Here is a 27,336-nt window from a genome sequence, read left to right as displayed (position 1 = left end):
GTTCTTTCTTTTCCCAAATAGAACATCCATTGCAATGGGAAGAGGTGCATGTTCCTTAAAAAGATACCCGTTAGCTAAAAAAAAAAGAAGTAGAACCTTGTAAGGGAGTGGGAAGGGATAGGATGGGATGGGGGTGGGTGAGTAGAAGGGGAGCCAAAAAACCAAAGACCTGATTTGTATGTGCATTAATGTATATGCTTAGTGAGGTTTTTCAAGGGCCTAGGGTAGCCATTCATGGCTAATAAATCTTTCACACTTCTGTAGTGATATTCATTCTCCAGAGCAGGTGACCCAAGCAAATCATTTAACTCACTTGTACCTCAGTTTCCTACTTTCAGTTAAAATATTGCAGTGTCTTAGATGATCATTATACTATTTTTTACAAGGCTGTATTTCCAAAGATGAAGTCATTTTTCATTTAGCACTCATGTTAAAGTCAATGTAATTCTTCCAAAGGAAGCCAGGAAATTAAAGATGAGGCAATTGAGGCATAAGAAGATTAAGCAGAGCAAATCAATGAAAGACCTGGTAATAAAAAATCCAGCTTGCCTGCCACAGTCCAGGGCAGCAGTGGGCAAAACGCAGCCCATGGGCTGCATGCGGCCCACCAGGTCAGCCTATCCGGCCTGCAGGGCCCCTAAAAAATTTAGAAAACTAATATTGATTGACCCCTGGCTGTCTGTCATGTGGCCCTCAATGGCTTGCCAAAACTCAGTAAGTGGCCCTCCACCTGAAATAATTGCCCACCCCTGGTCCAGGGTGTCTATCAATTGGACCATATTGTCAACCTTGCAGCCCTGATTGCCAACACAGAGCGTCAGGTTCCCTACTGTGTTACTCCACTAAATTACACCCATGGAAAACCAGATTAACACAGAGAGGTAGCAAGCTCATAACATTTCTGTTGACCTGATGAATCAACGCTAGATGCAAATGACTAGATCCTCAAAAGTACTAAGGGGTTATAATTTCTCTCTCCTAGGTACCCTGCCACCTAGTGGACTCTTCAAACCTGTGTTACCATATGTGACCAAGCTCCATATGCAATGCATATGGAAAACTAGTTGCCTAAAGAAAGGATCCTCAGCAATCAGCAGCACAGAGATTGATACCTAAGCTAGCTAGGTGTGAAATGCAGAGAAAAGGGGCAGGGCTGAGGGGGCCAGATCCAATAAAGGACTTAGGGAAAATTTAAGTGCCTAAATCTATAACCATAAACTTCCCCCTACCCCTATCAGCTGCTAATGTTCTGAGTTTTAAGCTCAAGTGGCTCCTCTGTATGTGCCCAGAACTGCCCCAGTCTTGGTAGGACATATCAGTGGTCTTACTCAGTGGTCTTAACGAGCTGGGACAGTGTTTGCCAGGTTGTGAATTATTAGAGGATGGAGATTCAGCCCTGACTGAGGCTTCTAAGGTGTAGGATTTAAGTTTTACCCTGTCCTCAGTTTCATATTTGCTATCCCTAGGCAGGTGCACAATGGGCATATTGCCTTCAGGCAGTTCTGTGAGCAGCAAGCTGTTTGGTTTGGAACTTGTTCTTAAGCTCCAGGTTCTCCCCATGCACTCACTGCATAGGGAGCCTATGCACTTACCCCATAGTTCTGGGTTCCACTTCAGGAGCTAGGCACCTGTCTGTTAGGTATGCCAGTAACTAGGCTTTTAAGTGCTTATATCCTTTGTGACATACATGCCTGCTTTGGTACTCCTCACCACAAGCAGGTCACTATCTCTAGGTTAGTGATGCCTTCCACTCAGGACCTTGAGCACTAAAACCTTTGCTGGAGATAGGTGCCTAATCACTCCATTTGGTATCATCAATTATTTGTTGTGTGAAGATGAAACTGAGTTTATAGCCCAGTAGTTAGCCTCACCTGGGCATGGGTTCAATAAATATATAATTATTTATACACAGTGGAACAGCTTCAGTAGGAGAGATCCATGCTGAAGTGACTTAGCCTGGTCACTCCTCTGACATCTAGAAGATTCAAGGTCAAGCTCCTGCTGTAGATGGGCCAAAATGGCAGGGAACTCAGGAATATGTCCTTATAAAAATGAATATGCACTTCTATAGTAACCACCCAAAGTACTGTAGTGCTGTGCAGCTCATCTGACCTAACAGGCAACATGGTTGGACCATCGCTGCAGAAAACATATAGGAATTATTTTCTAGTATCTCCATGTCTTCAAGATAGCTGTTTCAGAAGTACTCTGAGGAGCTCCACATTTCTTGAACACAGGCCAGTCTAAAGCAGATGCTATTTCATCAATAAGACACACTACTGGCATGTCATATGTGTTCAGGCACATGGACACGTGTCCTTTCATACTTTAGTATACCCTACCAATTGTCATCTTCCATGGGCAGTGTTAAATGCACTTTCAAGACTAGGCTTCTGTGAAATTTCTCTTATGCTGCACCAGTATGATTGAAGGCAGTCTCAAGCCCTCAGTATTATAGCCTAAGAAACATGGGTGCCTATAGATATACTCAAAAGTGTGTGTGGGGTGGCATTTTAATTAGAACAATTCCTCGAGAGTTGCTTTAATTAAAATGCCTCAATGTCATGTGTATTAAGCTCATGAATATGGTTTTATTTTTGAGGGCTTTGTGTTCATGAAATTGGAATAAATAAAGATAGAAGCTTTTATAATTTCTTGTGAAAAAATGAAACCCACAAAATACTCTGCATCAGCATAGGAGGTAATTAATATAATATGTCTACAGTATTTAATCCTGCTCTTACTGTAGTCAAGGGTAAAATACTCACTGACTTCAATAAGAGCAGGAACAAGCCTTTATTCAGCAGGGACCTATCCTGCCCATTAAGAAAAAACTCTCATTGCCTTCAATGGCACTGTGAGGGAATGCAAGCCTGGGCTGCAGCTTGCTAGAGAGCCAAGACAAAGCTGCTTCTCCTCACTTTAGAAAAATGTTTTGTATGGCTCAAGGCTATAGGTTGTAGCCATATTGGTCTAAGGACATAGGCAGACAAGGTTCTTTGGGTAAATCTGATATTTTTTATTAGACTAACTAAAATAGTTAGAAGTTCTTCTTTGCAAGCTTTCAGGTACAAACATCCTTCATCAGGCTGAGGAAGCATCTGCAGTTGGTTTGTGCTCTTCCTGGATGGTACAGAATAGAAGCCAGAGGCCAGTACACATGTGAGAATGCCAGTCACTGAAAATGCAAATTGAGGCAGTCAATGGGTGAGAAACAGGGGTGGGGGGAGGGAAGAGGGAGGAATGTAGACCTCGTGATAAGAATATACCTGGTAAATAGTAGAGAGGTTACTGGGGTATCAGATGTTAGGCAGGTTATAATGTGTCATAAATCCAATGTCTATATTTAGCCCATGATTTTTTGTATCCAGTAGGTTGATGATGTGAAGTTCATAGGCTCATCTGTGAAAGGTGTTTTGTAAATTCCCTTGGAGGATTAGAACTGTGAGATCAGAGAGAGAATGGTTTTTAGTGAGGCTTCTATTCTTTTCCATCCAGGAAGAGCACAGACCAACTGTAGATGCTTCCTCAGCCTGATAAAGGTTGCTTGTACCCAAAAGCTTGCAAAGAAGACTTTTTCCAACTACTTTAGTTGGTCTAATAAAAGATATAGGATTTACCCAAAGAACCTTGTCTGCCTCTTGTATGTCTCAAAACTTCACACATTCAAGAATGGGAAGGGCCTCTGGGGCACACAAGAACTTCCTTGTGCATCTTCCGTTGTATCCTGCTGTCCCAGAAAGAGATGGGTGTGATGGTTGTATGTTAGTACCTAATAAATAATAATAATGAGCCAGCAGAATGTACTAAGACTTTGCTGGGATCTCATTAATCACAGAGGACCAAATCATTTCTTGTGTAATTCCATTCATTTCATTATGGTTATTGTAGAGGAAGTATTTGGCATGAAAATAAAGCAGGTTTCCTTTGCATGATGTACCACCCATTTGGTCTACATTTTGTTGATCCTTTATGCATACTCAGAGATTTCTTTATAGGAGTATAGCCATAGATTTTTTTGAAACAGTAAATAATGAGATGCTCAGACTGTCCCAACCCTGTATTCAGGCTTAGAATTTGGTATAGGTTCAAAAGAAATTAATTTGGCAAGTTTTTAGGAAAACTAAAGAGACTTTTAGCTGGTTGTGTTTGTGTGTAGCCAGCTTCAGTTTGGATTGCTTTCTGTAGCTTCTGCTTACATTATGCCTTTTGATAAAATCATTTCATTTCTGAAAAAAGTAATTAATTAAAGAGGGTGAGAGAGAAAGAGAGAGAGAGATTTTACTTTTGGATTTTACTTTTAGAAAGAATCTGTTGTTTCTAGAAAGGTGAAAAATGTGTTAATAATTTTGGCAATTGATGGAAGCAAAATCAGTATACAAAACCCTCATGTTCTGGTAAAGATCAGAAGAATAGAAACATAGGAAGTTTTGGTGTGCATGCCTAGTCTAATAAGGCACTTTCTTTTTTTTACTCACTTGATGATGAAATCATGCCTCTAAAAGCAGCAGAGCTTCCAAACATTTCCAGGTCCTCCAGCAGCAGGGAACCAGCATTCCTGAATCTACAGGGTGGTATGTGGAAGGCAAACTCCAATATATGCATTATTCAGAGCGTAAATTGGGTGAATATGCATATAGATATTACAGAAAGTTATGTGGCAATTCAGTAGGAGTTCCATGCTTGACTTGATCCAGATCTCTGTAAGTGGAAAGATTTAGAATTCCAGTAGATGGGAGAAAGAAGTCTCCTGTCTTGCAGGAACCCTCCAAGTTGGCAGACTCTTGTACTTGTACAGGAGGCCCATTTAAATCAGTGAGGCTCTGCCCAACACAATGATCCACCCAAACTGAGCTGTTTGCAAGATCAGGGCCCAACTCAATGCTTTTAAGGAGTTTTATTTTTTTCTTTCCCCACCCTGCTTCATTACTGCAAATACTGAGAGAAAAACAGAAGAAAGAGGAAATAAGAGAAGCTTAGATGCAGCCTCCAAGAACACTTTTAAGTATTTTTTTTTAGAGATTTCAACTTGAATTTTGCTTGATCTGTGATTAGTCAGGGAGCAAGAAGAATAACATTATGCACACAGGGAAAAAATAATAATAAAAAACCAGCACATTGAAGTGCATTTTTTGTTGGAGATTTATTTTGTTTTAATAAATCTGACACCAGTTAGGGAGAGAGAGAAGTGTTGTGAGCCCAGAATGAAAGCAAGCACACTGAAAGTACTTCATACTCTTGTCTTCCCACAGATGTTTCTCTGGTAGCTCTTAGCAATCTCTCCCCAGGCTTAGGAGCCTCCCTCTCCCACCCCCACCCTTTTTTTTTCATTATTGTTTTTTAAAAAGCGAGCTTGCTCGCCCGGTGTGTTTTCCAAGCTTTCCCAGCTCTAATAAATAAGGAGCACCTGTAAAACAGTAGCTTGACTTAAGTGAATCTGTACAAAGGAAAATATAGAAATACAGTATATACATAGTACTCATAGTGCACCATCACTACAAGGCTCTGGTTTGATTGGCTTTGATACCCTGCTCCCAACACCATGGAGACTGAGACACTTCTTTTGCAAACTGTTCCTTGACTCCGAACAGTAGCCTTATAGAAAAGGTGTACTCTGAACACTTGAGAGTGAACAATTGCTTTATTCGAGTTAGTAAACAGTTACACTGAATCACAAGGTGATTTGAATTTTTTTTGTTTTTTGTTTTTGTTTTGTGTTTTTTTTTAAGTTTTGTATTTGTCAGAATGGGATACTCCACAACTGTCTTACCAATTCAGTGCCAGTATACATGCTCTAGTGTACTTTTGGACTCTTGGCTACAACTGTACAAGTGCACACAAGTAAATTCTACCCTGTTATCCTCCACCCACTGATTGAGGATCGAATTGCACATTTCTCTTCACCATGACAGGAGAAAGCAAACAGTGAAACAGAATCATGGGGGATCTTTCTCACTCTACCCCTTGCTTTCATTGGTTTGTCCATACCATTCTAATTATCATGAAAGGGCTATGCATATGGAGAGATTGTCTCACTGGCTTCCTGGATCACTGAAAACCATCAGGGTTGAAATTTCATCCAAGTCTTTCGTGACGCCCAGCAAATATTCCCCTCAGATTATTTTACACCTTGAGGGAATTTTGGTCTTTAGTTCAACACTCTTGCTCTGTTCCCAAATGGGGCGCTATTTAGGGGAATTTAAAGAGAAAGCTGAGAAGAATAAACATTTACTGAGTTCTCTTGGCATTCAGTCTCTGAAAAACCACAGTATAAACTATTCATGCTGCTTCTTACATCTGTCAAATCAAAAATTAAAAGCCATAAAAGTGTAACACTGAAAATATGGCATTAAAAAGGATAAAGATGGCCTTTGTAAAAATAACAAGGAAAGTATATTAGCCAATAAAATATTCTAACTCTTCATTTAAAAGTGCATCATGGGTAGGACAGAGATGACTCTGAAGCGTTGCTACGCCAGTATTACCCCTTTCCCCCATCAAAACTTGAATAGGTCCAAAACCATACAATGCAAATCACGATTCTTAATGTAGCAGCAAAACCACAGCAGTTTTTTGAAAAAAAATCCATCATTGTCCAGTCTCAAATATCTGAACTTTGAAGTCAGAGAGGGAAAAGTACCTACATTGGTCCATGTGGTTTTTGAAACCAGGGTGAAAATCCCCCCAGAAAGAAACCAAAAGGAAAGTGTATTCCTCAAAGGAGAAGAGGTGGTAGTAGGAATGCTGAGCACATTGTGTGGGTCCGTGATGTGCTGTCTTCTGGGCCAAAGGCACCCATGGGATTGAGGCTTCCTCTGAGAGACTTAATGACAGGAAGCTGCTTTATTTGCTTGACTTTTAGCCAGAGGGGGTGGTGAGCGGACCAGCTGGTGTCATTTGGTGAAGTGACAAGGTTTGCTCTGCTCCCTTTCTCCATGCAAGGTACCCTGTCAGTGAGCATTCCTGGAAAAAAGAAAAAAAATGGTCAGAACATATTGCAGATGATTCACTGCAGGTAACGTGCTTAAAAGCATGAACTTAGGCATGCAGCTGAGGGCTATGATGGCAACTCTGTAAGGAGACAACTTGCACTGCTTCAGCCTCAGGTATGTCTGATAATGTTAATACTGTCAGTAAATTGCTAAGCATATGAAGCCTTGTTTGCAGCAAAATAGTTGGAAAGAAGATGGAGGAATTCCCATGATAACAAGCTAAAGTGATACAACGATAATTAATCCTTCACACTTACAGAGCACCTTTCATCCTAAGAAATCAAAGGTGAGCAATAATGCTGTGCAATTAAACAGTGCACTGCACAGATAGATCTCAAAGGGTTTACAAAGGTGGGATGTATCATCTCGTCTGAACACTAAGAAATGCTTAGAGGATGGGTGATTTAGTTCTACATCTCACAGTGCCCGAGTAGAACACACACCTAACAACTATTTTAACTATCAAACTTGGTTGCTTCCCGATAAGTCAGAGCCCCTATTTTTTTTTCAGATATCACAAATTAGTTGCCTAAATGTAGCTGAAAACAGTATTTGGAATAATAAAATTGTGGTTCATGCATATCTTTGTAAAGATTCCTTTTACAAACATATCTTCAGTGCTGCCTAAATGGAAGGGAGTTAAAGACTTAAAACTCCATTTAGAGGCTGAAATGAAGGATTTTTTCAGAAGGAAAAATTGAGTTTGCAGTAGAGAAGTGGACAGAGCATTGATGCTTGAACAATTCACACTGGACACCAATGCTAAGTTCAGATCCTTCATTTATTTATTTCAGCATTTCATGCTCCAACAACACTAGCGATTTTTTAAAATCAAAAGCTTTAATAAAGAATATTAGAGAAAGAATATCAAATCTACTAAATACCCAGAAAACCTTCTTATCACAAGCTAGTCTCCATGGGAGACGACGTCATAAGCCTTCCTCAAATCCTCTGTATGCTATCATACAGCTTGTCAAAGCCAGACTAGTGAAAAATGTAGGAAGTGAATTCCAAAACCCAGAGCTGTCCCCCACCCCCAATCCCGTGCTCTGGACTGGGTCTCTGACAGCCTCTACCCACCACACTACAGGCTATCATTTCCAAGTGTCTCAGAGGAACGCTATCATCCATAGCATTGTAACTAATTGTGCTTAGTGTAGGGTTTGAACAAAGGCCTTTCAACAATCCAAGTATGAGCTGCCACTGCTTGTGGTAAAGGGCTATCTAACTTTAGCAGCATTCCTTAGTGGAGTCATAAATCTCAGCTGTGAACCAGCTACTACAAGAGTACAAACCTCTCAGTCTGTCAGTGAAGATGACAGTATTGTGTGTGAAGTTTCATTTTAGTTCTTTGCACGTTTCCTGTCATCTAGAATTGTTTTTCTTTTGTTGTTTGATTAAATTACTTTCCTCTTTGCTTGTTCTGAAGGTGAGAAATTATTTTTCTTCAGTTATGATAAATAAAACATATTTCATTTCATTCTTACATTAGATTCAAGGGTCAGCTCCTGCAATGTCTACTCAGAAAAAACCCTTTCCGAAACCAGTGGTAGTTTTGACTGTATAAACAATACTGGATCAAACTTTTATTGAAGTCATAAGTGAACCCATCTCAATATTGCATACCAGGTCAGATCTTGTTCTCACTGAAATAAATGAGGGATTTCACAATGATTTCAAAGCATGCCCACCCAGGACTTGTGTGGAAAGGAGCATGAAAGCAATGGTCATAAGGATCTTTTACCTAAAAAAATTCACTAAATCATTGAACTATTGGAGGTAGTAAGTATACAGTAATTGATGCTATTTCTCAGCATCTTAGTTAACCATATACTTGTCCCATTGGGAGACAGATCCACCATTCCCTTTTCTGGATGTTTTTACTATGCCTGTTACTAGATCTCAGAGAACTTGAGGAATCTCATTTATATTTTTTGAATTATCTAAACAGACCCTGTGTTTTGGATACACACTGAGATTATCTTTTGGTTTGGACTTCCAACTTTCTGCCAGCTTGTAGAAAGAAAATCTGAAGCACAGTATCAGTGTTAGTGTTTGGGCCAGTAGACACTTTCCTCAATGTGCACCATCGATCTTTTACCCTCAGAGTGACTCCTGTTGCCACCTTGCATTTCTGTGCTTCTATCCCATGCAGAACTGCCCTTGTCATCAAATGTAAGGCTGAGAGGAGTGTACAGAAGTGTACTACACTTTGGCTTAGTTCAGAGCATGCTGATCTCACCATCAGCCAGGTCGCAGATGCCAGTCCAGCTCGAATGAGGTAGGTTTTAGGTCCATGTTTTGATTCATTCACCATGAAGCACATAACTGCTTCTTTCCATTCTGTATCTACTATTCCTCTAAATCCCTCTAGGCACTTCTATAGGCAGTTCTAAATGTACTACTTTTTCTACTTTTCCATTCCCCCACAAATATTAGCTGACAAGGTGTGCCACAGAAGTATAAGGGGAGGTGCAGGGAGGGTGTGGGGCAGGAAGTGAAATGTAATCCTGAGGCTTTCTGCTGTGAGTGATCAGAAGTTTTTGTAGGAGCTGTGCATTTGCTTAGGCCAACTCTGATTGGGCAACAGGTCCATCCTCAGAGATCAGACAGGAGACTTTCCTCTTTGGTATGTATCACACATGTCCTTGGTGATAAATGTATATTTGTAGTGATCAATATCCAAAGGGAGTAAAAATCCGTACCATTATAATATGTGAAGTTACAAACAAGGACATTTTAGTCATCGCCACTTACCAATTAAGACAAATTATACCAATACCAGCAGGTATGCCCAACAGAAAACCATTGACTATTCATATTTTTCAGTGGAAAGAAATGGCTTTCTTGGACAGTAGCACTCACTCTTTGCCCAGCCTAACCACAACCCAACAAAGAACTAATATTCCTGATGAGAAATGAAGGATGCATCATGTGTAACCCACAAGGAAAAAATAATTTTCATGAATACAAGCAGACTTAGTATTGAGCTGAATTCCAGCCTGTCTCACACAGATGCTCTCTAGGTAGCATGGAGGAAAAGAACTCATTGAATTTCTTCCTTCTGCTTTCACAGCAAGCCTTCAAGTTTACATGCCCCTGTACATACCACGTTACAGACTTCCAGCTCTTTGAGTGTTTGGTGGGGAGCATCTGATGATGGATCAAGCACAAATAGCAAACAGGTCTACAAACATGCTTCACAGACCCTTCAGCAAGAAGTTACAGAACCAGTTGTTCAAAGTTTCTTCCAGTTTCTTCTGGACCTTCCTTAGAGTTGGTTAATGCTTGTAAGTATGTGTTTAGACTCTTCCCTAAATTCTTGCTTGTTTTGTATTACCTAAAATGCCACATGCACACACACACACACAACACAAAGCACAACACTAGAAACTATTTTTTTCCTTTGGCTTCTCTCGTTCTCCACTCTAATGCACAATTCTGTCACAGAAGCAGTATCTTACTGTTCAAAAAAATATGGTGACCAAGTGTGGGGATTTTAGTGTCAGGCAGTCACTGATGTGGATTGGCAGAGTGGTCTATCTTTTGAGGTAATAGTTAATTCAACCAGGCAATGAACATTAAAATTGTTGATATGCCAGAAGATTCCTGGTTCTTTTGGGACATAAATGGCTCCAGAGCAAAGTCAACCCAATAATTTTCTCAGGGAAGTCCTGAAGACATACACCACAAGAGTGCAGCTTAGACCTATAGACACTCTGAAGTCATCTGCTGTATGTAATAGTTCTGTACTTTTCAGCAATTCTTGAAGTAGTTCAAGCTTTACCCTTAAAACCTTCCCCTTTGAACCGTTAATAATTTAATTTTCTTCTCCATGAATCAGAAAAAAAATCACCATATCATGAGCTGGGAAGCCTTTAAGCATAAAAGGAGACCAATGACATCGTTGATGGCTGAAGTTATTGCCCTCATTCTTCATTTGCTGCTACCACCCTTTCCTGTAAACAGCCCTATCTCTTCCAATTTAAAAAAGTGTTTAATATACTTTGTAATTTTACACTTCTAAAACCACCTTTCAGATTGGAGCCGTCTCAGAGTGATGATCAAAGATTTCATGAAATTCTGCAAACTTCAATTTTATCTTAGAGAAATCAGCATTTGTCCTCATCTCCCCCAAATGGCACCATATCTTCCAAGGATACCACTGAAAAGGGACATTGTTTTATATCCCAGGGGCATGTATAGACACACTAGCCAGAACAGACAAAAGAGATGACACCAAAGTGGGAATTAAGGCACTCTTGCCTCCTAAACTCAGCTCTAACACCGATTTCTTTTGTGACCTAGAACAAATCTGCCTAGATCAGATTCTGGTCTCCTTTATGCTGAGCTAATGTGATGCATCCCCACTAAAGCAAGTCTGCCAAATTTTCAGGCATCTACTGCAACAAATATTTTAACATTCTGCATTGGCATGACCCTGAGAGTTTTCAAAGAGGTGTGTGCATGCGTGTGTTTTACACTGGATTTTTTGTTCGTGTTTTGCAAAAGCATAGAGACCCACCCCAAAAGAGCCAATAGCCTGACAGCTATGATCTGGAGATGTAAATCCTTGCTCTTCCTGATGCAGAATAGAGACTTGAACACTGATTTCACACATGAAAGCCCTCACCACTGGATTTTTCTGGGATGGACATTTCTTAATTTATCCTGTTATATAAGTAAGTACACATTCATGAGGCCAATCAAAGGAAGCCATAGCCATCAGTTAGCCGCCATAACCACTATAGCCATAACTTAAGCTATACCCATAACCATCACCTAGGGTGTGAGAGATCCAGATTCAAGCTTGTACTCTGATAAATAGAGAATAGTGGATTTTGAAAAGTATGGACTTGAACACAGGCACCTTGGGTGACTGCCTTATCCAGCTGGCTATTCCAAGGTTTCATTTTAACCAGAAATTATGCTCAGGATCTATACAACCTTCCTTTAAAGCACTTCACTAAAACTGCTGTGTTCCCCTCAAAAGGTTCAGGTTCAATGAATCAATATTTACTGACCAAAAAAACCCAAACCCTTCCCCAAGTTTTTGACTGGTTTGCTCCTTCTTTTGAATGAGTTGCAGGATGGGCTTGTTATGACGGGTGCCGGACACAAGAGGCTGCTGTGGCATTGGGGGCTGCACCATTTGATTTTCTGTTTTCCTTCTCACTACTTCCCCAGCTGGGTCCAAGAAGGAAGAAAGAGGTAGAAGATAGGTGCAGCACAGAAGCCAGTAACAGAGAGAGGACACAGAGGTGTTGGCAGCCACAGGGGGCAGCCACAGGGAAGTAGAGGCTTAACCTTGGTCTTTGGGAAGATCATCCCCACTGAGCTCCTGCCCCACCACCTTTCCATCAGACATATCTCCACCTACCAAGCCGTATGCCTAACACTTGTCTGTTTTGAGTGTTGACCCCACTGCAGTTTGGGGTTCTTTGTAGTTAGCTCATTCTTATTTACATAATGTGTTATATATAGAGTGACACAACATCTGGCAGCTGTAGGTGAACCAATATATTCACAATAGCCACAGTGAGATCAGTCTGCTCCTCTACTTCCATCTCCCCATCTGTAAAATGGGAAGATTAATGCTGAACTGCCCTGCATAGCATATAGTGAATTATTGTTAACTAATGCGTGAAAAGCCCCAGGTAACTGCTAGGAGTTAGCTGATTTATTTCTTTTTTGCTGCCTCTGTACAGATATTAGCTGTCTGCACTCTGGTTACACACAATTATACAGCCTCAGACTACATAAAAACAGACTTTTATGAAACTCATGCTTTGGATCTCAAAATATTAAATACAAAAATCCAAACAGAGCAGCCACAACATAGACTGCTAGTCTCTACTAATTTAACTCTTATTCATACAACCAGCAGCACTGAAGCCAGTGGGGTTTTTCTATATCCCAGTCTACTCGCAGAGACCAAGATTTCCAGGTGGTCAGGAACTTCAGGCCACATGTCCTAGGCATGATTTTGATCTTGGGGAAACAAAACAACTACAGGGAATCTGAAGCTAGAGATTTATAGCCAGAAAGTTGCTCTAAGGTAACTGCCTGTCTACATGCTCTTATCCCATGGGAGCTTACCCCCAATGAAACAGTGATATGCTATCATGTGTTACTTTTCATTTGCTGGCTGCAACATCAAGCAGATTCAGTGGGGGGCCAGGAAAGGAGAAAAAAAGTCTAAAATATGGAGTTAGTAACTTGTAGCTAAACATTTCATAGGTGCAGTGCCAGATATCTTACAGTGTCCCTCATTTATTCACATGCCTATTGGTAATTGTTTATACTACTGTGGATCCAGTGAATGCTGCCATGTTTTCCCATGCAGGAAAATATTTCTGCAAAAAAACAGAACTGACATCTTTACCCCTCAAATAACTGGTACCTCAGTAAAGGTAAACTGTTATGGTATAGTACCAAATCTGCATTTGAACTAAACTCAGAGAGCTGGGTACAGAATTCAAGTCTGCACTGACCTCATTATATATCCTTTTCCTCTGAACTAGCATTCAGACATCACTGGATTATAGAATTCCTGTGGGAAGCATTTTTTGGATAAAGTGCTTAAAATGGCAGCACAATTGGTGCATAAACTCTTATAAATATTTGAAGCATAAGCATTCAACAAATCATATTGCTATAAAGTTTTATATTTAACCACATGGGCTCCAAATAAATAGCTGAAAATTGCTCTAAATATAGGTTTAAAATATCAGTAAGTCGTTGATGGGATGCAGAACTTTTCAGAGAAATCAGAACTAGATAGTTGTTTCATTCTATACCACCCAATCTCCACAACTTTGAAAAAAGTGTGCTTCCATAGAGGCTGATTATATTACATGGTCTGCATTTCCAAAACAGGGATTGGAAGATGAAATGTAGCAGGGGCTGGGGTGTTCTTTTAACAAATGCAGTTCAGCCTCTTTGCATCTAGATAATTTGTTATTGTAGGTTGGCTCAAATTTAAGACAGTAACATTTTAGAAACACTTGGAAAACTAAGCCAGCTGCAAGGAGGATATCGTTACAAATTGAGACACATGTTGTACAGGAATACCATTCTTTTCAAATACCAAAAACATGTCTGGAGAAGTAAATCCATGCAAATGAGTCAGAGACAGGGCCTAATTCTGTGATGTGGGGAAGAACTAATACTGTAGTATTCTGAGCACTTTTAGTTCTCAATGGAGACAGTGGGAGATAAGGGTGCATAGCCCTTTACAGGATCAAGCCCAGTAATTTAATAATCTTTTTATTTTTGGAAGCAAATTTTACATTTTTGGAGCCTCTGTAAAATGTTTGTTTTTACCTGATCTACTCCTTTTATTGTACCAACAGATTTCTTACCAAGCACAAACCCTTTTTATGTAAGTATAACATAGCGCACCATCAGAAACCCCTCCACAAATGACACATGCCCCAACAGTAATGCCACAACCCAGCCCCTTAAACATGTGTGTAGCTTTAATTCTTTGCTGGATGAGGTTCTAAAATAGACAGGGAGAGACTCAGCCAACAGTTTGGATGTAAAAGGATCTTAAGGCAATTCTGAAAGCCTTGTTTGTCACAGACTATTCAATCTGATCCCCAATTCCTGGCCTGCAGGGTATGCTTTCTATTGCACTGGACTTCTCTATTTTTCTAAGAATTTGTGTTTTAAAATGTAGTTCTCTAAATCCTACAGCTCATTGTCTAATGATGTCTATCTCTTCTGTGACTGACATCCTTTGAAAACACACTTGAAGCATTTCACTGGTTTTCAACACAAACATAATTTTGGGGGTGAGGCTTATTATACTGAGATGCCATTAGAACTGGCTGCACTTAGGAGCAGCTGTCACCATAATGTTAAGGTTTTTGGACTATTTATTTTAGGCCCATATCCCCAGAAGCATTTAGGCACCTAACTCTCACCATCTGATTTCAATGGGAGGCAGGCCCCAACTCTCTTTGAGGCTCTAAGCTGTAGTTTCTCCCTCTGATGGTAAAGGCCATCATCATTTCATCATTTCTGAGTGATGACATTTCTGCAAGAACCTTTGGCTGCTGTAGTAAGGTTCCACAAATGTACTGCCAAACAAGTACCTCTTCTGCTTTCTGTACGTAACCATGAGAACCCTCCGCCACCCCCGTAAAAAAACCCCCATATTCCCTATAAATACAAACTTTTGTAGCACAAGAGTGTACTGACAAAAAGAAGGGGTTGCTTCTCTTCTCCTTTTGGAGTTGCACCTGCTTTACACTGATGCAGATGGGAAAGGAATTGAGTCCTAAATACCTGAAGTTCCTTGTTCTACCTCTGGAACCCATTTTTATAAACACTGGTGTGAGAAACCCCATTGTTTTCAATGAGACTAAGAGCCACACACACGAGCAAACATTTGGTTTTCTATTTCCTAAAACATACAAGGATTTTCTTTCATTTTCTTTTAATTTGACGCACACATTTATCATGCAGTACCTATACGGACCAGACAAAATCTGGGCAGGCCACATATGAAGCGTTTTTTCCAGTATTATTTCAAATCACTTCCTTCTCACACAAAGATCACAGATACCAATTAAATCCATAAGGGCCAAAGTAATCTTTGGTGCAACTCCACCCAAATCAGTGGTCCCAGACATGAAATATGTGGAGGTCACAAGCAGTCCTTAAATCTCTATAAATCAGATCCTCTGTAAATTGATGTAGCAGTTTAAGTACCTGAGGAACCAGCTTCTTATCTGGCTTGAAAGGAACTACAGGTGCTGGGTGTTTCCGAAAATCTGTTTATTTTTCGCTTGAAAAGTGATGGGCTGAATACTGTCCCATTGTAGCTTAGTCAAGAACCTGACTTTTGCATCTGAAAAGTGTGGCCTGTGGCAAGCCATTCTGTAGAAAAGAAAAAGGACCCTATTCTCATTTGAGGTAAATCATCATAGTTCCTTAGACTTCAAGGGATCTATACAGATTTACAACAGCTGAGGATCTAGACCATAGTCTGATACTTTCCTACTATGCAGACTGAATTTAGAGCACCCACATCCTGACGGTCTTAGATATGGGAACTGAAATTGAGTACAAAACATGTCATCTTACACTCTGGCACTTAAAGAATAGCTTTTCTGGGAAACCCTTTTTAATTCAATATCTGAGTAGCTACCATGGTGATTCTGAAATGTAAGATCACTATTAATGTCAGGCAGTCCTCAAGGACCAAACTGCAATTCCAAGCAAATGAGCATCACTGTTTGTGGTGTTAGCACTCTCTGCCAGAATAGCAGGAAAGATGCAGGCTCCTAGGACATCAGGTAAGGAAGTCACTTCTGGAATTCTGAGAGCTGGTGTTAAGTATATATGGCCATCCTCTCAACCAATGTAAATTAGCATTACTCCAGTGTAGTTATACCTACTTAAATTAGCTGAGAATCACTGTAGTGCTGGGTCAGACAAAAGAAATTAGCATAAAATAACTGCATAAATATATAAATACTTAATTTTGTCATTTATACACTTAGGGCCGAATCTTCCCTGGCCAATGCAATGGGGATATAGGTAGATATACTTAAGTGCTACAGTGAGGAGGGCTAAAGAAGGAACACTAATGACTGTGCCCCTTGTCTCAAGCCTCCCAATCAGAGCAGACTTCCTTATGCTGGCCCAAGGGAGGTGAAAGGATTCAGAGTGGGATGGATATTGCTTCTGCTCTGAAATGGAGCATTCTGCACCTCGTGTTATTATGGCAACACTATATGCTTTAGCCAACTGCCAGATCAAATATACTATTTCCTCTGCAGATCCTGACCCCACAGGGACATGGTATGGGAGTTGGCCTACTCTTAGCACTTCCAGTATGACTAGGGAGATATTCTGTGTGTATGGAGTAAGAAGCTCCTTCCTCACCTCCTGCAAATGTATGCATAGCTACAAAGATGCATGTGCATGCACACACACACACACACGTAGAAGTTAGTCATGGGTTAGTCATATGTGCTATTTAATTTTCCAGTTCAGCTTACTGAAAATAGTAAATGAAAACCAAATGAAGCATTCTAACATATTCACCTTAAAAACATTTATACTGAAACTGTAGGGTTAAAAATGATTCTGCCTGGATGTACTATGAACGTGCAGCCAACACTAACATTGCTAATTTTAGAAAGTTCATTCTGTTCAAACTTGAAACAATTACACCCAACAAAATATTCTTCTTACTAGCGTCATGTCTTTATCACACTATGGAGCTGGCACTGAAACTTTTTCACTGTTTGTTTGAATAGCATCAAGCTAGACCAACTTGACAGTTTACATCCTGATGGAGAGGCTAAACTTTAACATCAAGGATTATGTTGCTGATTAGCATTTCCAATAATCAACTAATTGGTACATTAAATAATCCAGAGGCTGGCCACTTGCCCAAAAAGGTCACTCTTGCATTGATTTCTTTTTAAAGGCATCTATGTTACTAGTCCTAGGATGCTATCTGCTTGTCCAGAACTCTAGCATGGACGTATCTGGCTCATTTCCTTCAATTAATGCAATTTGATAGGAAACTAAATTCAGGAAAAGTTACATGTTATGTCATATATGTTCACATTTCCCAATTAAGGGAACCAGGGATGTTTATTCTAACAAGATAATGCGATTGTGAGACTAGTGTAATAATTCAGCTCCAAGGACCCAATCAAGAAAAGTGATGGGCCAAATACTGCCTATGTAGCTTATTCCTGCTCAGGGAGCTGAAAGTTCCATCAATTTATGATTCTATATACACTTAATTTCTTTATTACCACATTACAAGGGAGCAGGGCTTTATCTCCACCTTTATCAGACCCAGGGACAGGGATGCTAAGCCAAAGACTTTATGGAGACCATCAAAGAAACTCTGTGCGGCTCAAAATGCCCTTTTGTTCACAGTCACAGAGAGCAATCAGAACAGAGCTCAAGATGTGCCCTTTTAAATCCAGTAGTGCTAGTTAATGTCCACTTGCAGTCATGAAGGCGGCTCTCTCAGGGCCTTTGGCAGTATGTCTTCTGTGGGAGCTGGGCTACCATGATTACTCCCTTCCACTCTTTCTCCCAATCTCCACTGCCATCCTTTCAAAAGCAAGGGATTTACAGTGTGGGACAGAAGATCTGAGCTCAAGGTGATTACATCTACATTAACAAACTCAGTTACCATACATAAAATGGAAGGGAAAGTTTTGACGGTGCATAACAATGCTGAGATGTCTCCATGCCCATCCCCATGGTACACATGGAATATCACCTCCCTGAAATATTCATAGGAAGGGGGTTCTTGAAAGTTGGGTCAATGGGAAGGTGCCACAGAACTGACATCACTCCAGCTGGGATTGGCTGGTACCTTTTCACTAATTAACAAAGGGTGATTTGACATGAGGTCAAAAAACCCTCATCTGAAATAGACACTGGTATTGTGTGAGTTAGCTGCATATGCCTTAGAGAAATATTGACCCCCTCCCTCTCAGCATTTCACTGTGGTATAATATGGAGCAATGGTGTTATTCACACCATTTTCTTCTGTAGGGTATTTTGGAGTGAAGATTTCCCTCAGAATACATACAGATTCTGGCCTTGCATATCTTTTTTTGAGGAAGTCAGGGGTAACCATTTCTGTGCTATTGCACAGACCCTATAGATACTGCAAACTAAAAACCTACAAGTAACATAAGTTATAAATACAACCTTTAAATGGAGACAAACAAATACTAAATGTAAACACACACCTCTGTAAATAGGAAAATGATCATTCAGCCAGATAGTTAAACTGGTTGTTTTCAGTACTAAACTTGTGGATGTCTAAAGCAGTGGTCTCCAAAGTGGGGTGCATGCACCCCAGGGGGTGCGCAAGACAATCCATTGGGGTGCGGGAAGAAAATATTAGAACTTCTATTTATACTTATATAAATATACATATATTGGGGGGGTGTGCTCAAAAATTTTTTACTGATAGGGGTGCGCAATCAAAAAAGTTTGGAGACCACTGGTCTAGGGAATTGGTAGGGAGAGGCAGAAGTTTTTCTTTTTAGGATGCAGTTTGGCTGAGCCTGGTTTCTCCAGCTTCAGTGGGGCATATCATTTGCACAGTTACATTTTTAGAATAGAATCAATGAGGAAAATAATCATGAATGAAAATAGAGTTTCTCTGTGACCTTAGAGTGTTCCATTCTCAGAAGTGCTGAACTCCCCCTAGGGATCCAGACATCAGAAAGCAATTGCACAACACAAGAAAGGAAATGCCCAGTAAGAGGAAGGCTGAATAAGAAGAATGAGTTGTCAGCTTATAGATGTTAAAGCACTTTGACATTAGTTACAAACAAGGCATGGACAGCGGGGAAGAAATAAATGGAATTCATGCAACAGCTATTATGGATGACTCTGATATTAAAAAATAGGAATACAGTCAAATAGTGCATTTCCTACAGATCAAAGCACCACCGCTTGGAAGGCATAGGTATGTATGTGAAGTTTAGGTTGAACAACCTTTCAAGCTCTGAACATGGTGCAGTCATGCTGGCAGCAAAACTCTTGAGGCAAGATGGTGTGATAGATATGCTACGAGGGCCTAATTGTGATCCACTGGAAGATTCTTTTGGGCCACATTCTTGTCCACCTATTAGGCATATAAGTAGACTTGTTCCACTTTGTTCGAGTCCCTGAAAAACCACTGAGGAATCTACTTGTGTAATACACCATCACTTAAGCCTTAAAACTAAGTCACAAAAAAGCAATGGAGAGGAAAAAGACCCACCCACTTCTTGCATCAACAGTCTTTCAAGGACCTAAGCCAGGTGGAATAGTATCCCATGTAGGTATCCACTTAGGTGTCTAATAGCTGGAATAAAATCTGGCCTAATGACTTCAATGATATTTTGGGCTGCTGAGTTATTATACATGTTAATTATTAGTGCAAGAAAGATACAGCTGTGCTTTGTTTTCATACTAAATCTTTTAAATGTGTCAGTGTGTGCCTGGAGCAAAGAACAGGGTCTCTATTTCATTATATAAGAATAGACATTCAAGTAAGTAAATAAATAGTGTGCATGGTTAATGGGGATGATAAACCTGGTATTGCAGCAATAACAGGAAAACTGTTTAAAAATCTATATGTGCCACACTGCAGGATCTAAGATTGTGCAGTGATCTCCTGTTTTTAATACTGGGGAAAATAGCAGTATCTCAGATATCAGATATGTGGTATCTACTGCTGGTAGGTGTTGAGTTGTTAAAGGTAACATTTGTATTGAACGTCTGAGAGTGACTGTGGCATTACAAGGGACAGCACAGAATATGATTTACTGGAGGTTCTGGAATACTCAACGGATTGTAATAAAATTTGGCATGTCACCAAGCCACATCCGGCAAATCATCAGTATTTGATTTCTGAACAGATTCTTGTAACACCCACCCCTCTCCCTTTTTCTTACAGAAGCTCTCCAAGCTCATGAATCTAAGGAAATGCAATTACATTTGTTTCTTGCTCACAGGGTGAAGCAAGAATAGACATATACTAAATAAACAGTTTTATTATAACACTATTTTGCTGGGGGACTTCAATGGGGCTTTTATGCCTCTGGAGCATTGTTACCAGACCAAACCCAGCTGGTGGTATAACTACTTGGTATTTGCATTGCTATAGTACTCAGAGGCCCACACCAAGAATCATTACATTGTATGTGTGTGTGCACACGCACATGAATATGCACGTCTATACATGTGTGTTTACATGCATGCACACGCACACATACATACACACACACACATTTTGGGGGCGGAAATTATAAAGTGATTTCTCAAAGTGAGAAAGATGGACTGAGGCAGGTACCTGAGGTAAGGGAGTCGGGTTCCACAATATAAAGTCCACCTCGATACAACCCTATTAACCTAAAATAAGATGGTAAAATCTCTAATCACAGCTGATATTTCAGGACAAAATGGAACAAAGCTCAAGAAAGAAGTCTTGCACAAAGCCCAAGCTCCTCTTATATGCAGCACCGCCTGCTTAAGGTAAGTATGTTGCTCTGAGTTCAGGGTCAGAGTAGTATGATTGCAGCAGACCAAATCAGTGAACAACCATGCCTTGAGCTAGCATCAAGTAGCAGGGTTGCCCTACTCTAAACACTCCTGAGAGGGAATTATGGTAATTAATTTGGATGGTCATGAGGTCATGAACTCCTGGTACTCAGGCAGGATCATTTTTATAAGTGAGTTGACTGCCCAGACCTAGAACTTATCCACTAGTTTGACATGCACAACACACAACATCACAGCCAGCACCATAACGAAATGTTCTGTAAACAAAATGTTAACGAAGCTGCTGATGGGTGACAAATTGACCGACACAGAGGTGATTCAAGACAAAGACAGCATTAAAAACATAAATAATAATATTTTTTTTTCCTTAAAAAATCAGAATCTGTATCTTTGTTTACAAAGGCCACATCCACATGAGTTTGACTCATAACTCAAAATATTAATATTCATTCTAGTCACACAGAAGGCAGCACTGTTTACACAAACCTTTACTTATTCTGATTTCGAATTCGGAGACACCTCCTTTTCAATGGTGGCTCCAGATCCTCTGGCCCTGTGCTGAGTATTGGCGTTGAGATTATGCATGGTGCTATCGCAGTCTTTTCTGCTGGTTTTGGCACAGGCTGGATCACGCAACCTGTCTTGGGTAGCATCCGCAAAGCATAGGCATGGTCCTCATCTGCAGGGTTGTTAAGGTTTGGGTCTTGCTTGTCTCCCCCAGGGAGAGGCTCTTCCCCAATCTTCTTGCCAGCCTCTCCCTCTAGGTGGCAATTGGATGCACAGTTGTTCTCTTTAACAGATTCCAACTCACTTACAGCTGACTCCTCTGGCGGTGGAGGCTTTTTCTGCTCTTGAGACTGTTCTGAGTTCTTAGAACCCTCTGTGCTCTTCGTGCCATTCACAATGACATTGCAAGCTGCGCCACTGGTTTCTAGTCCTGAAGTGCTGGAGGCCAGTGAGACAGGGCCACAGTGAGCTGGGTCACTGCATGGCAATGTTTTTGTTTCAACTGGGCTGCAATTGTCCCTGCAGTCACTGCAGTTCCTTTTATCTGAGTTAGCAAAAGCCAAATTTACAACACTGTTAGGTTCACGTTCAACTTTAACTTGAGCATGTAAAGCCCTGTGAATAACATTGTGTAGCCTAGACCTGTGGCCCACAGTTAGGTCTATCACACCATCCTGTGGACCCTGTAGCACACTGGAAAAACTAAATTTACTGTTCACTGGACTACTAGCTCTGATAGTCAAATCAACAACTTCATTTTTATTATGCTCCTGGAGCAGTTGAGCTTGATTTAAGGACTGGCCTGAGCAGCTTGGTGACGAGTCAGAGGATTTAGAGGGCCCTTGCTTTGAATCTCGAGGGGACGTAGAGTTATTTGATGGCTTTGCTCCAGGCGTATCGCTGGAGGTACTTGGAATGAAGTTTTCACCATTGCTGGAGAAGCCATTGGGGGGCTTGGAATCATTGATGTGAGGGATGGGAATGGGAATAGGGATGGGTACAGGTAGCGGAACAATGACAGGATATGGCACTAGCAGGGTTGGGGGCGGCACTAGAGGGGCAAGGGATGGCAACCCGAAGTTCATCATCTGTGGCAAAGGCATAGGACCATTTGGCATCATGCTGACAGGGGGAAAGGGAAGACTAGGCAACGGAGCCCCTGGCGGGGGAGGGGGTAGTAAGCCTGGAGGATTTCCAGGAATGGTAGGTGTTGTTGGGGGATGAATATGAGGAGATAGCATTGGCCTGTGCATGGGGCTAGAGGTGGGACCCATATTTCTGGGACCACCTGGTGGCGGACCAATTCCAGGAATCATTGGATTGGACAAGGGGCTATTAGGATTTGAAGCATGATGAGGCGGCCCTCGAATAAATGGTGGACGGATTTGCTGCATAATTTGCTGTTCCATGAATATGGGCAGAGGAACTGGCCCGCGGTTTGTCATCACCATGGGAGGACTTCGAGGTGGGACACCAATTGGAGGCACAATGCTAGCAGGTGGCTGAACAGAAACGGGTGGAATATTTGGATTCTCATTGATGGAAATAGATTTAGGAACTGGCGTGGGGATTTTAGTGACAGAGCAGTTGGCAGTGTCAGACGGAGAGGCAGTGGTAGACGCTGATGGTCCAGGACCTTGAATTTGGCCAGCTGCAGACACTGGGGATGGGGCCTTTCTCCGAGCATCTGCTAGCGGTATATTCCAAGAATCTGGAGTCAGCAGCTGCACCCCAGTGCCTTCTGCTTTATTTTCGACTGGAGGATGTAATGTGCTGCACAGTCCAGCTGGAAGATTGGCCTGTGTCTCTTTGTAGAAAATGTCCATTTTGTACTGATTGAGACATTTTGCACTGCAGAACTGAAGCCTTCGTTCCCCGTCCCCAAAATCCAGATACTCTTTTGTGTGTCTTATGTGCTTACACCAGTCACATACCTACAACACAGTAACAAAATCAAAATAGGTGAGAAAAAGTGATCTCCTCTTAATCATGTAATTCTAAAAGTCATTTTTCAGTGCTTTCTAAATATCTGAATTATTTTTCTCATAGGGAAAAAAAATTAGCAGCATTTTGCAAAAGTTATGCCTTTTGGACACTAAAATATAAATGAGTGGAATCTCACAAGCTTTTCTGGCCCACACATTCTATCTTACACAATATGTCAAATATCACATATATTCATACTGAAAGGCAGATCCTCAGCTGTCAGAGCTCTGTTGACTTCTTAGATATCTCTAATATGACAACTCATACCAGCTCAGGATCTGTCCCTGAGGAGAGAAAGTGTGCATGTATGTGAGTATGTAAAATACCTTTGTGTTTGTCTAATATGTGCCTACACCGTAGATACTGAAGTACACACGCCCCCCTAATATTTTCTTTGACATGATGATACATAATAAACCGGATCAAGAAACAGTGAGAAAAGGACCTCAGAAAATTCCATGGAAATGAATGCAAGCTGTCTGTGCTAAATTACAGCACACTGTAACATTATTAACTGTGTTAGATAATAAGTTGGAAAGGGTGCAGTGTTTTAAATGGTATCAAAAAGCCAAAGCACCATTCATCATTTGCTCTGTGTTCCAAGTAGAAATTTGGAAATAGTCATGAAATCTGTGTGAGGTTCAGATATTCCCAATTTGTGATGTTTCGACAAGCTGGAATTATTTTCTGAGCTGTTTGCCCACTCTCGTTCACTAGTCACTTTGTGTAAAACTTCTTGGCAGGCAATGTCTTATTTAGCAACTTTTCAGATACTACAGCAAAAAGTTAGTATTACAGATCCTTTTTTAAATTTTATTTTGCCCTTTTTTTGTTACAATTGGTGTGGTGAAGGCATAGCCAATTTTTTTTAAAATAAGGCTGCAGAACTAATTAAGCTGTGAAAGGTTTTCCCAGTTGTAAACCACTAGACACCAAAGTTCAAAAAATAGTCATTCTAGGCTTTATAATCCATTACTTCAGAGAAATTATTGTGATTTCATTAACACATTAATTTTGCAACACCAACAGCTCTCACAGATGGTAAAGACATGATCTACAATTCAAATATGACTCTTGTTTGCACAAATGCCTTTCCTTCATATGGCATTTTAAACAAGAATTAATATGAGTAATCTTGCCATAGCTATAAACAGATAAACAGATGTCAGATTTTTCAGTGCCTTACTTTTTTGACAGAATTTTACACACACACACAAAAAAACCCATTTTTGTCATTTATGTTAGTTCTCAAAATATTCTGTTGACAGAGATTTTTAGTGCTTTCTATAATCAGTATGTTGAGCCTAGGACCATGTCAGAATTTAGCTTTATATTATATGTGCTCCTACTTTTCCAAGCAGCCCCATATTATCTTGACGTGAGATGGCTATGCCTTTTTTAGGAAAAAAAGACAAAGAATGTAATTGTGAAATGATAGCATTAAAAGGATAATTAGTTTTAATAACTATTGGCCATATAAACAATTCAAAACAACATATGTCGGGCATTTGATTACTCATCTCATTTAACTCTCAGTTTTCCTTTAATACAAACAGTAGTGACATTTTAGAGTTTTCATTTATATAACGTAAAGATATATACTTTTATCATTGTTACACTGTTTCTTTAACCAATGCAATCCCAGGGTTATTGCTCCCTGTTCACATTTGGATTATCCGTCTCTCTCTTTCCCCCGTTATATTCACCCACATGTATCCCATTTTTAATTCATTCATGAACTTTACATCCTGTCTGGGAGGCTTTTAAAAATCTCAAACTAAATGATTCTTTGAAAATGAAAACCAACCAAGTCAACCCCTGAAGTGTGGAAATTTATGGGGCAGATTGTTAACTGGTGTAAACAGATGTAAAATGTAAACCACTGCATTGATTCACACCAGCTAGAGAGCCTATGCATCCTGCATTAGTACATTTTTATATCTATTGCATTGAGCCAGACAATGGGAAACATTTCATTGCACGTTAGAAATGGCACACTCTGTTTGAAGCTGACAAATAAAAATTAAACTGCCTAGAAATGCAGGAAAGTAGGCTGGTAAACTCATTACAGGAGCATCAAGATAAAAGCCTTGAGCTGCAAAGGGGCTCCAAAACCTTTATAAAACTGTAATAGGATGGGAACTCATAGGGCTGAATCCTATTCCACTTTACATGCCCAAATGGCAGTTACCCAGCCACATAACTGGCAACTTTGGCATTTACACACAGTTTGTGACCCTGTTCCATCTATAGTGTAGAAGCATAAGTAATAGCCTAGCAGCCAGAGAAAGAGATAAGCAGAGACCAAGCTAGGGAGTGTGCGGCTCAGTAATATTTGGAAAGAAAGGAGCCCTGGGTTCTATCCTGCACCCTTAATCCCAATGAAGTAACTTCCTCACTGCTCTTCATCTATTTTAGCCAATCAATATTAAATACCAGATGTGGTGGCTTAGCTTCAAGAGGAGGACTGGGAAAGGGACAGGTTAATGTCTCACCTGTGAAGAGGTGGTTAGACTGCTGTGCTAAGTTAGAAGTGCAGATTCAAACCTCCTCTGGGTGCAAGAAGCCTAGAATCTGCAGCTGCCTATGCTTGTGTTTGAGGCGGGGCATTTTAATTAGAGCAGTTCCCAAGCAGCTGCTCTAATTAAAACGACTTACCATCATGTGTATTAAACCCCTGTGCATTTAAAAATGGCCGCAGGACGCTTTACCTAAACCTCATTCAATGAGGTTTAGTTAAAGCACCCCATGGTCATTTCACAATGCATGGGGGATTAATACATGTGATGCTGCAGCAACACTGCATCATTCTAATTAAAATTCGGAGTAGGCTCAGTTACTTGAGTCTGCTGTGACATGTTCTAATTATGTATAGGCAGCGTGAGGATTTACATTCCTGGTATGGAGCAGCCTACCAACAAGAGCAGATCCTTCTGCATGTGCTCAGTAGCCACATGAATGCATATATGTCCAAAATGCACATGCAATAGGATCACAATCTGTGTGTAGGTGCCCAGAATGGCAGCTATGTAACAAGGTAAATAAATGCTTAAGGAACTATTTGGATGTATAAAGTAAAATAAGATTCTACCCATAGCAAATAGAACAGAAGCAGGTGGATGGCTGCAAGAAGAGAGGTGAGGGCTGGACTTTTCATAGATCATCCTTTCTAGCCCTTCAAAGTTAGCATGCAACAATTCAGTAAGTGGGGGAGCACCCACTGAAAAGTGTACAGTGGGACCAGATTAGTTGGGTACCACTGCTTTAGTTAAACAGATTAAAAGAAAAATATATTTAAAAAACTCCCAGCCTCTTTTCTAATCATTTAATTGTATTGGTTATCAGTTCATGAATTCACTGCAATACTTCAGTGTTTTATTGCTCCGTTCACTTGTAAATTTCAAGTGGGACCCTGTGTCATCAGCAGATAAACAAATATTTTCTCCTCAGTAAAATATTTAGAAATTCCACTTTGAAATTCTCTTCTGATTTCTCATATTTTCAATAATTCATTGAGGCACAAGAAATTCTTGAGCCTGCCTGCCTCACTCCCTTTTTTGATCAAAGCCCATTCATTCAGTATATTTTATCACCAGATAAATTAAATTAAAGGCACAAAAGTTAAATATAATAATTCTATTCCTGTGACTATCCTGGATGGATCAAATATCCAATAATAATCTCATTGATTTTATGCAATATCTTAAAGTATGAAGGGCAAGGTCAGTGACCACTGGTGTGTGTGTGTGTGTGTGTGTGTGTGTGTGTGTGTGTGTGTGTGTGTGTGTGTGTGTGTGTG

The 27,336-nt window shown here is 40.4% G+C and overlaps 1 protein-coding gene across 6 annotated transcripts in view; it reads right to left on the bottom strand.

The window, feature by feature from the left end:
• Positions 1–6,875: 6,875 nt before the first annotated feature.
• SOBP (sine oculis binding protein homolog) overlaps positions 6,876–27,336 on the bottom strand; it is a 161,689-nt gene continuing 141,228 nt past the window's right edge. For 5 of the 6 annotated variants that reach the window (XM_019537852.1, XM_019537855.1, XM_019537856.1 and 2 more), the window contains 2 exons: positions 21,531–23,485; positions 6,876–6,963 (listed from right to left, as the gene is read on the bottom strand). In XM_019537852.1, coding sequence (XP_019393397.1) covers positions 21,533–23,485 — 1,953 coding nt within the window. In that variant the 3' untranslated portion in view covers positions 6,876–6,963; positions 21,531–21,532. Of the gene's footprint in view, positions 6,964–21,410; positions 23,486–27,336 lie in introns of those variants that run through there. The other variant, XM_019537854.1, reaches the window with a different exon arrangement.

This window comes from Crocodylus porosus, unplaced genomic scaffold (genome assembly GCF_001723895.1).
Source record: "Crocodylus porosus isolate Cpor-Errol unplaced genomic scaffold, CroPor_comp1, whole genome shotgun sequence".
In the NCBI taxonomy this organism is placed as follows: Eukaryota; Metazoa; Chordata; order Crocodylia; family Crocodylidae; genus Crocodylus; species Crocodylus porosus.
Note: the sequence above shows the minus strand (reverse complement) of the source record. Positions and strands in the feature narration are given on the sequence as shown.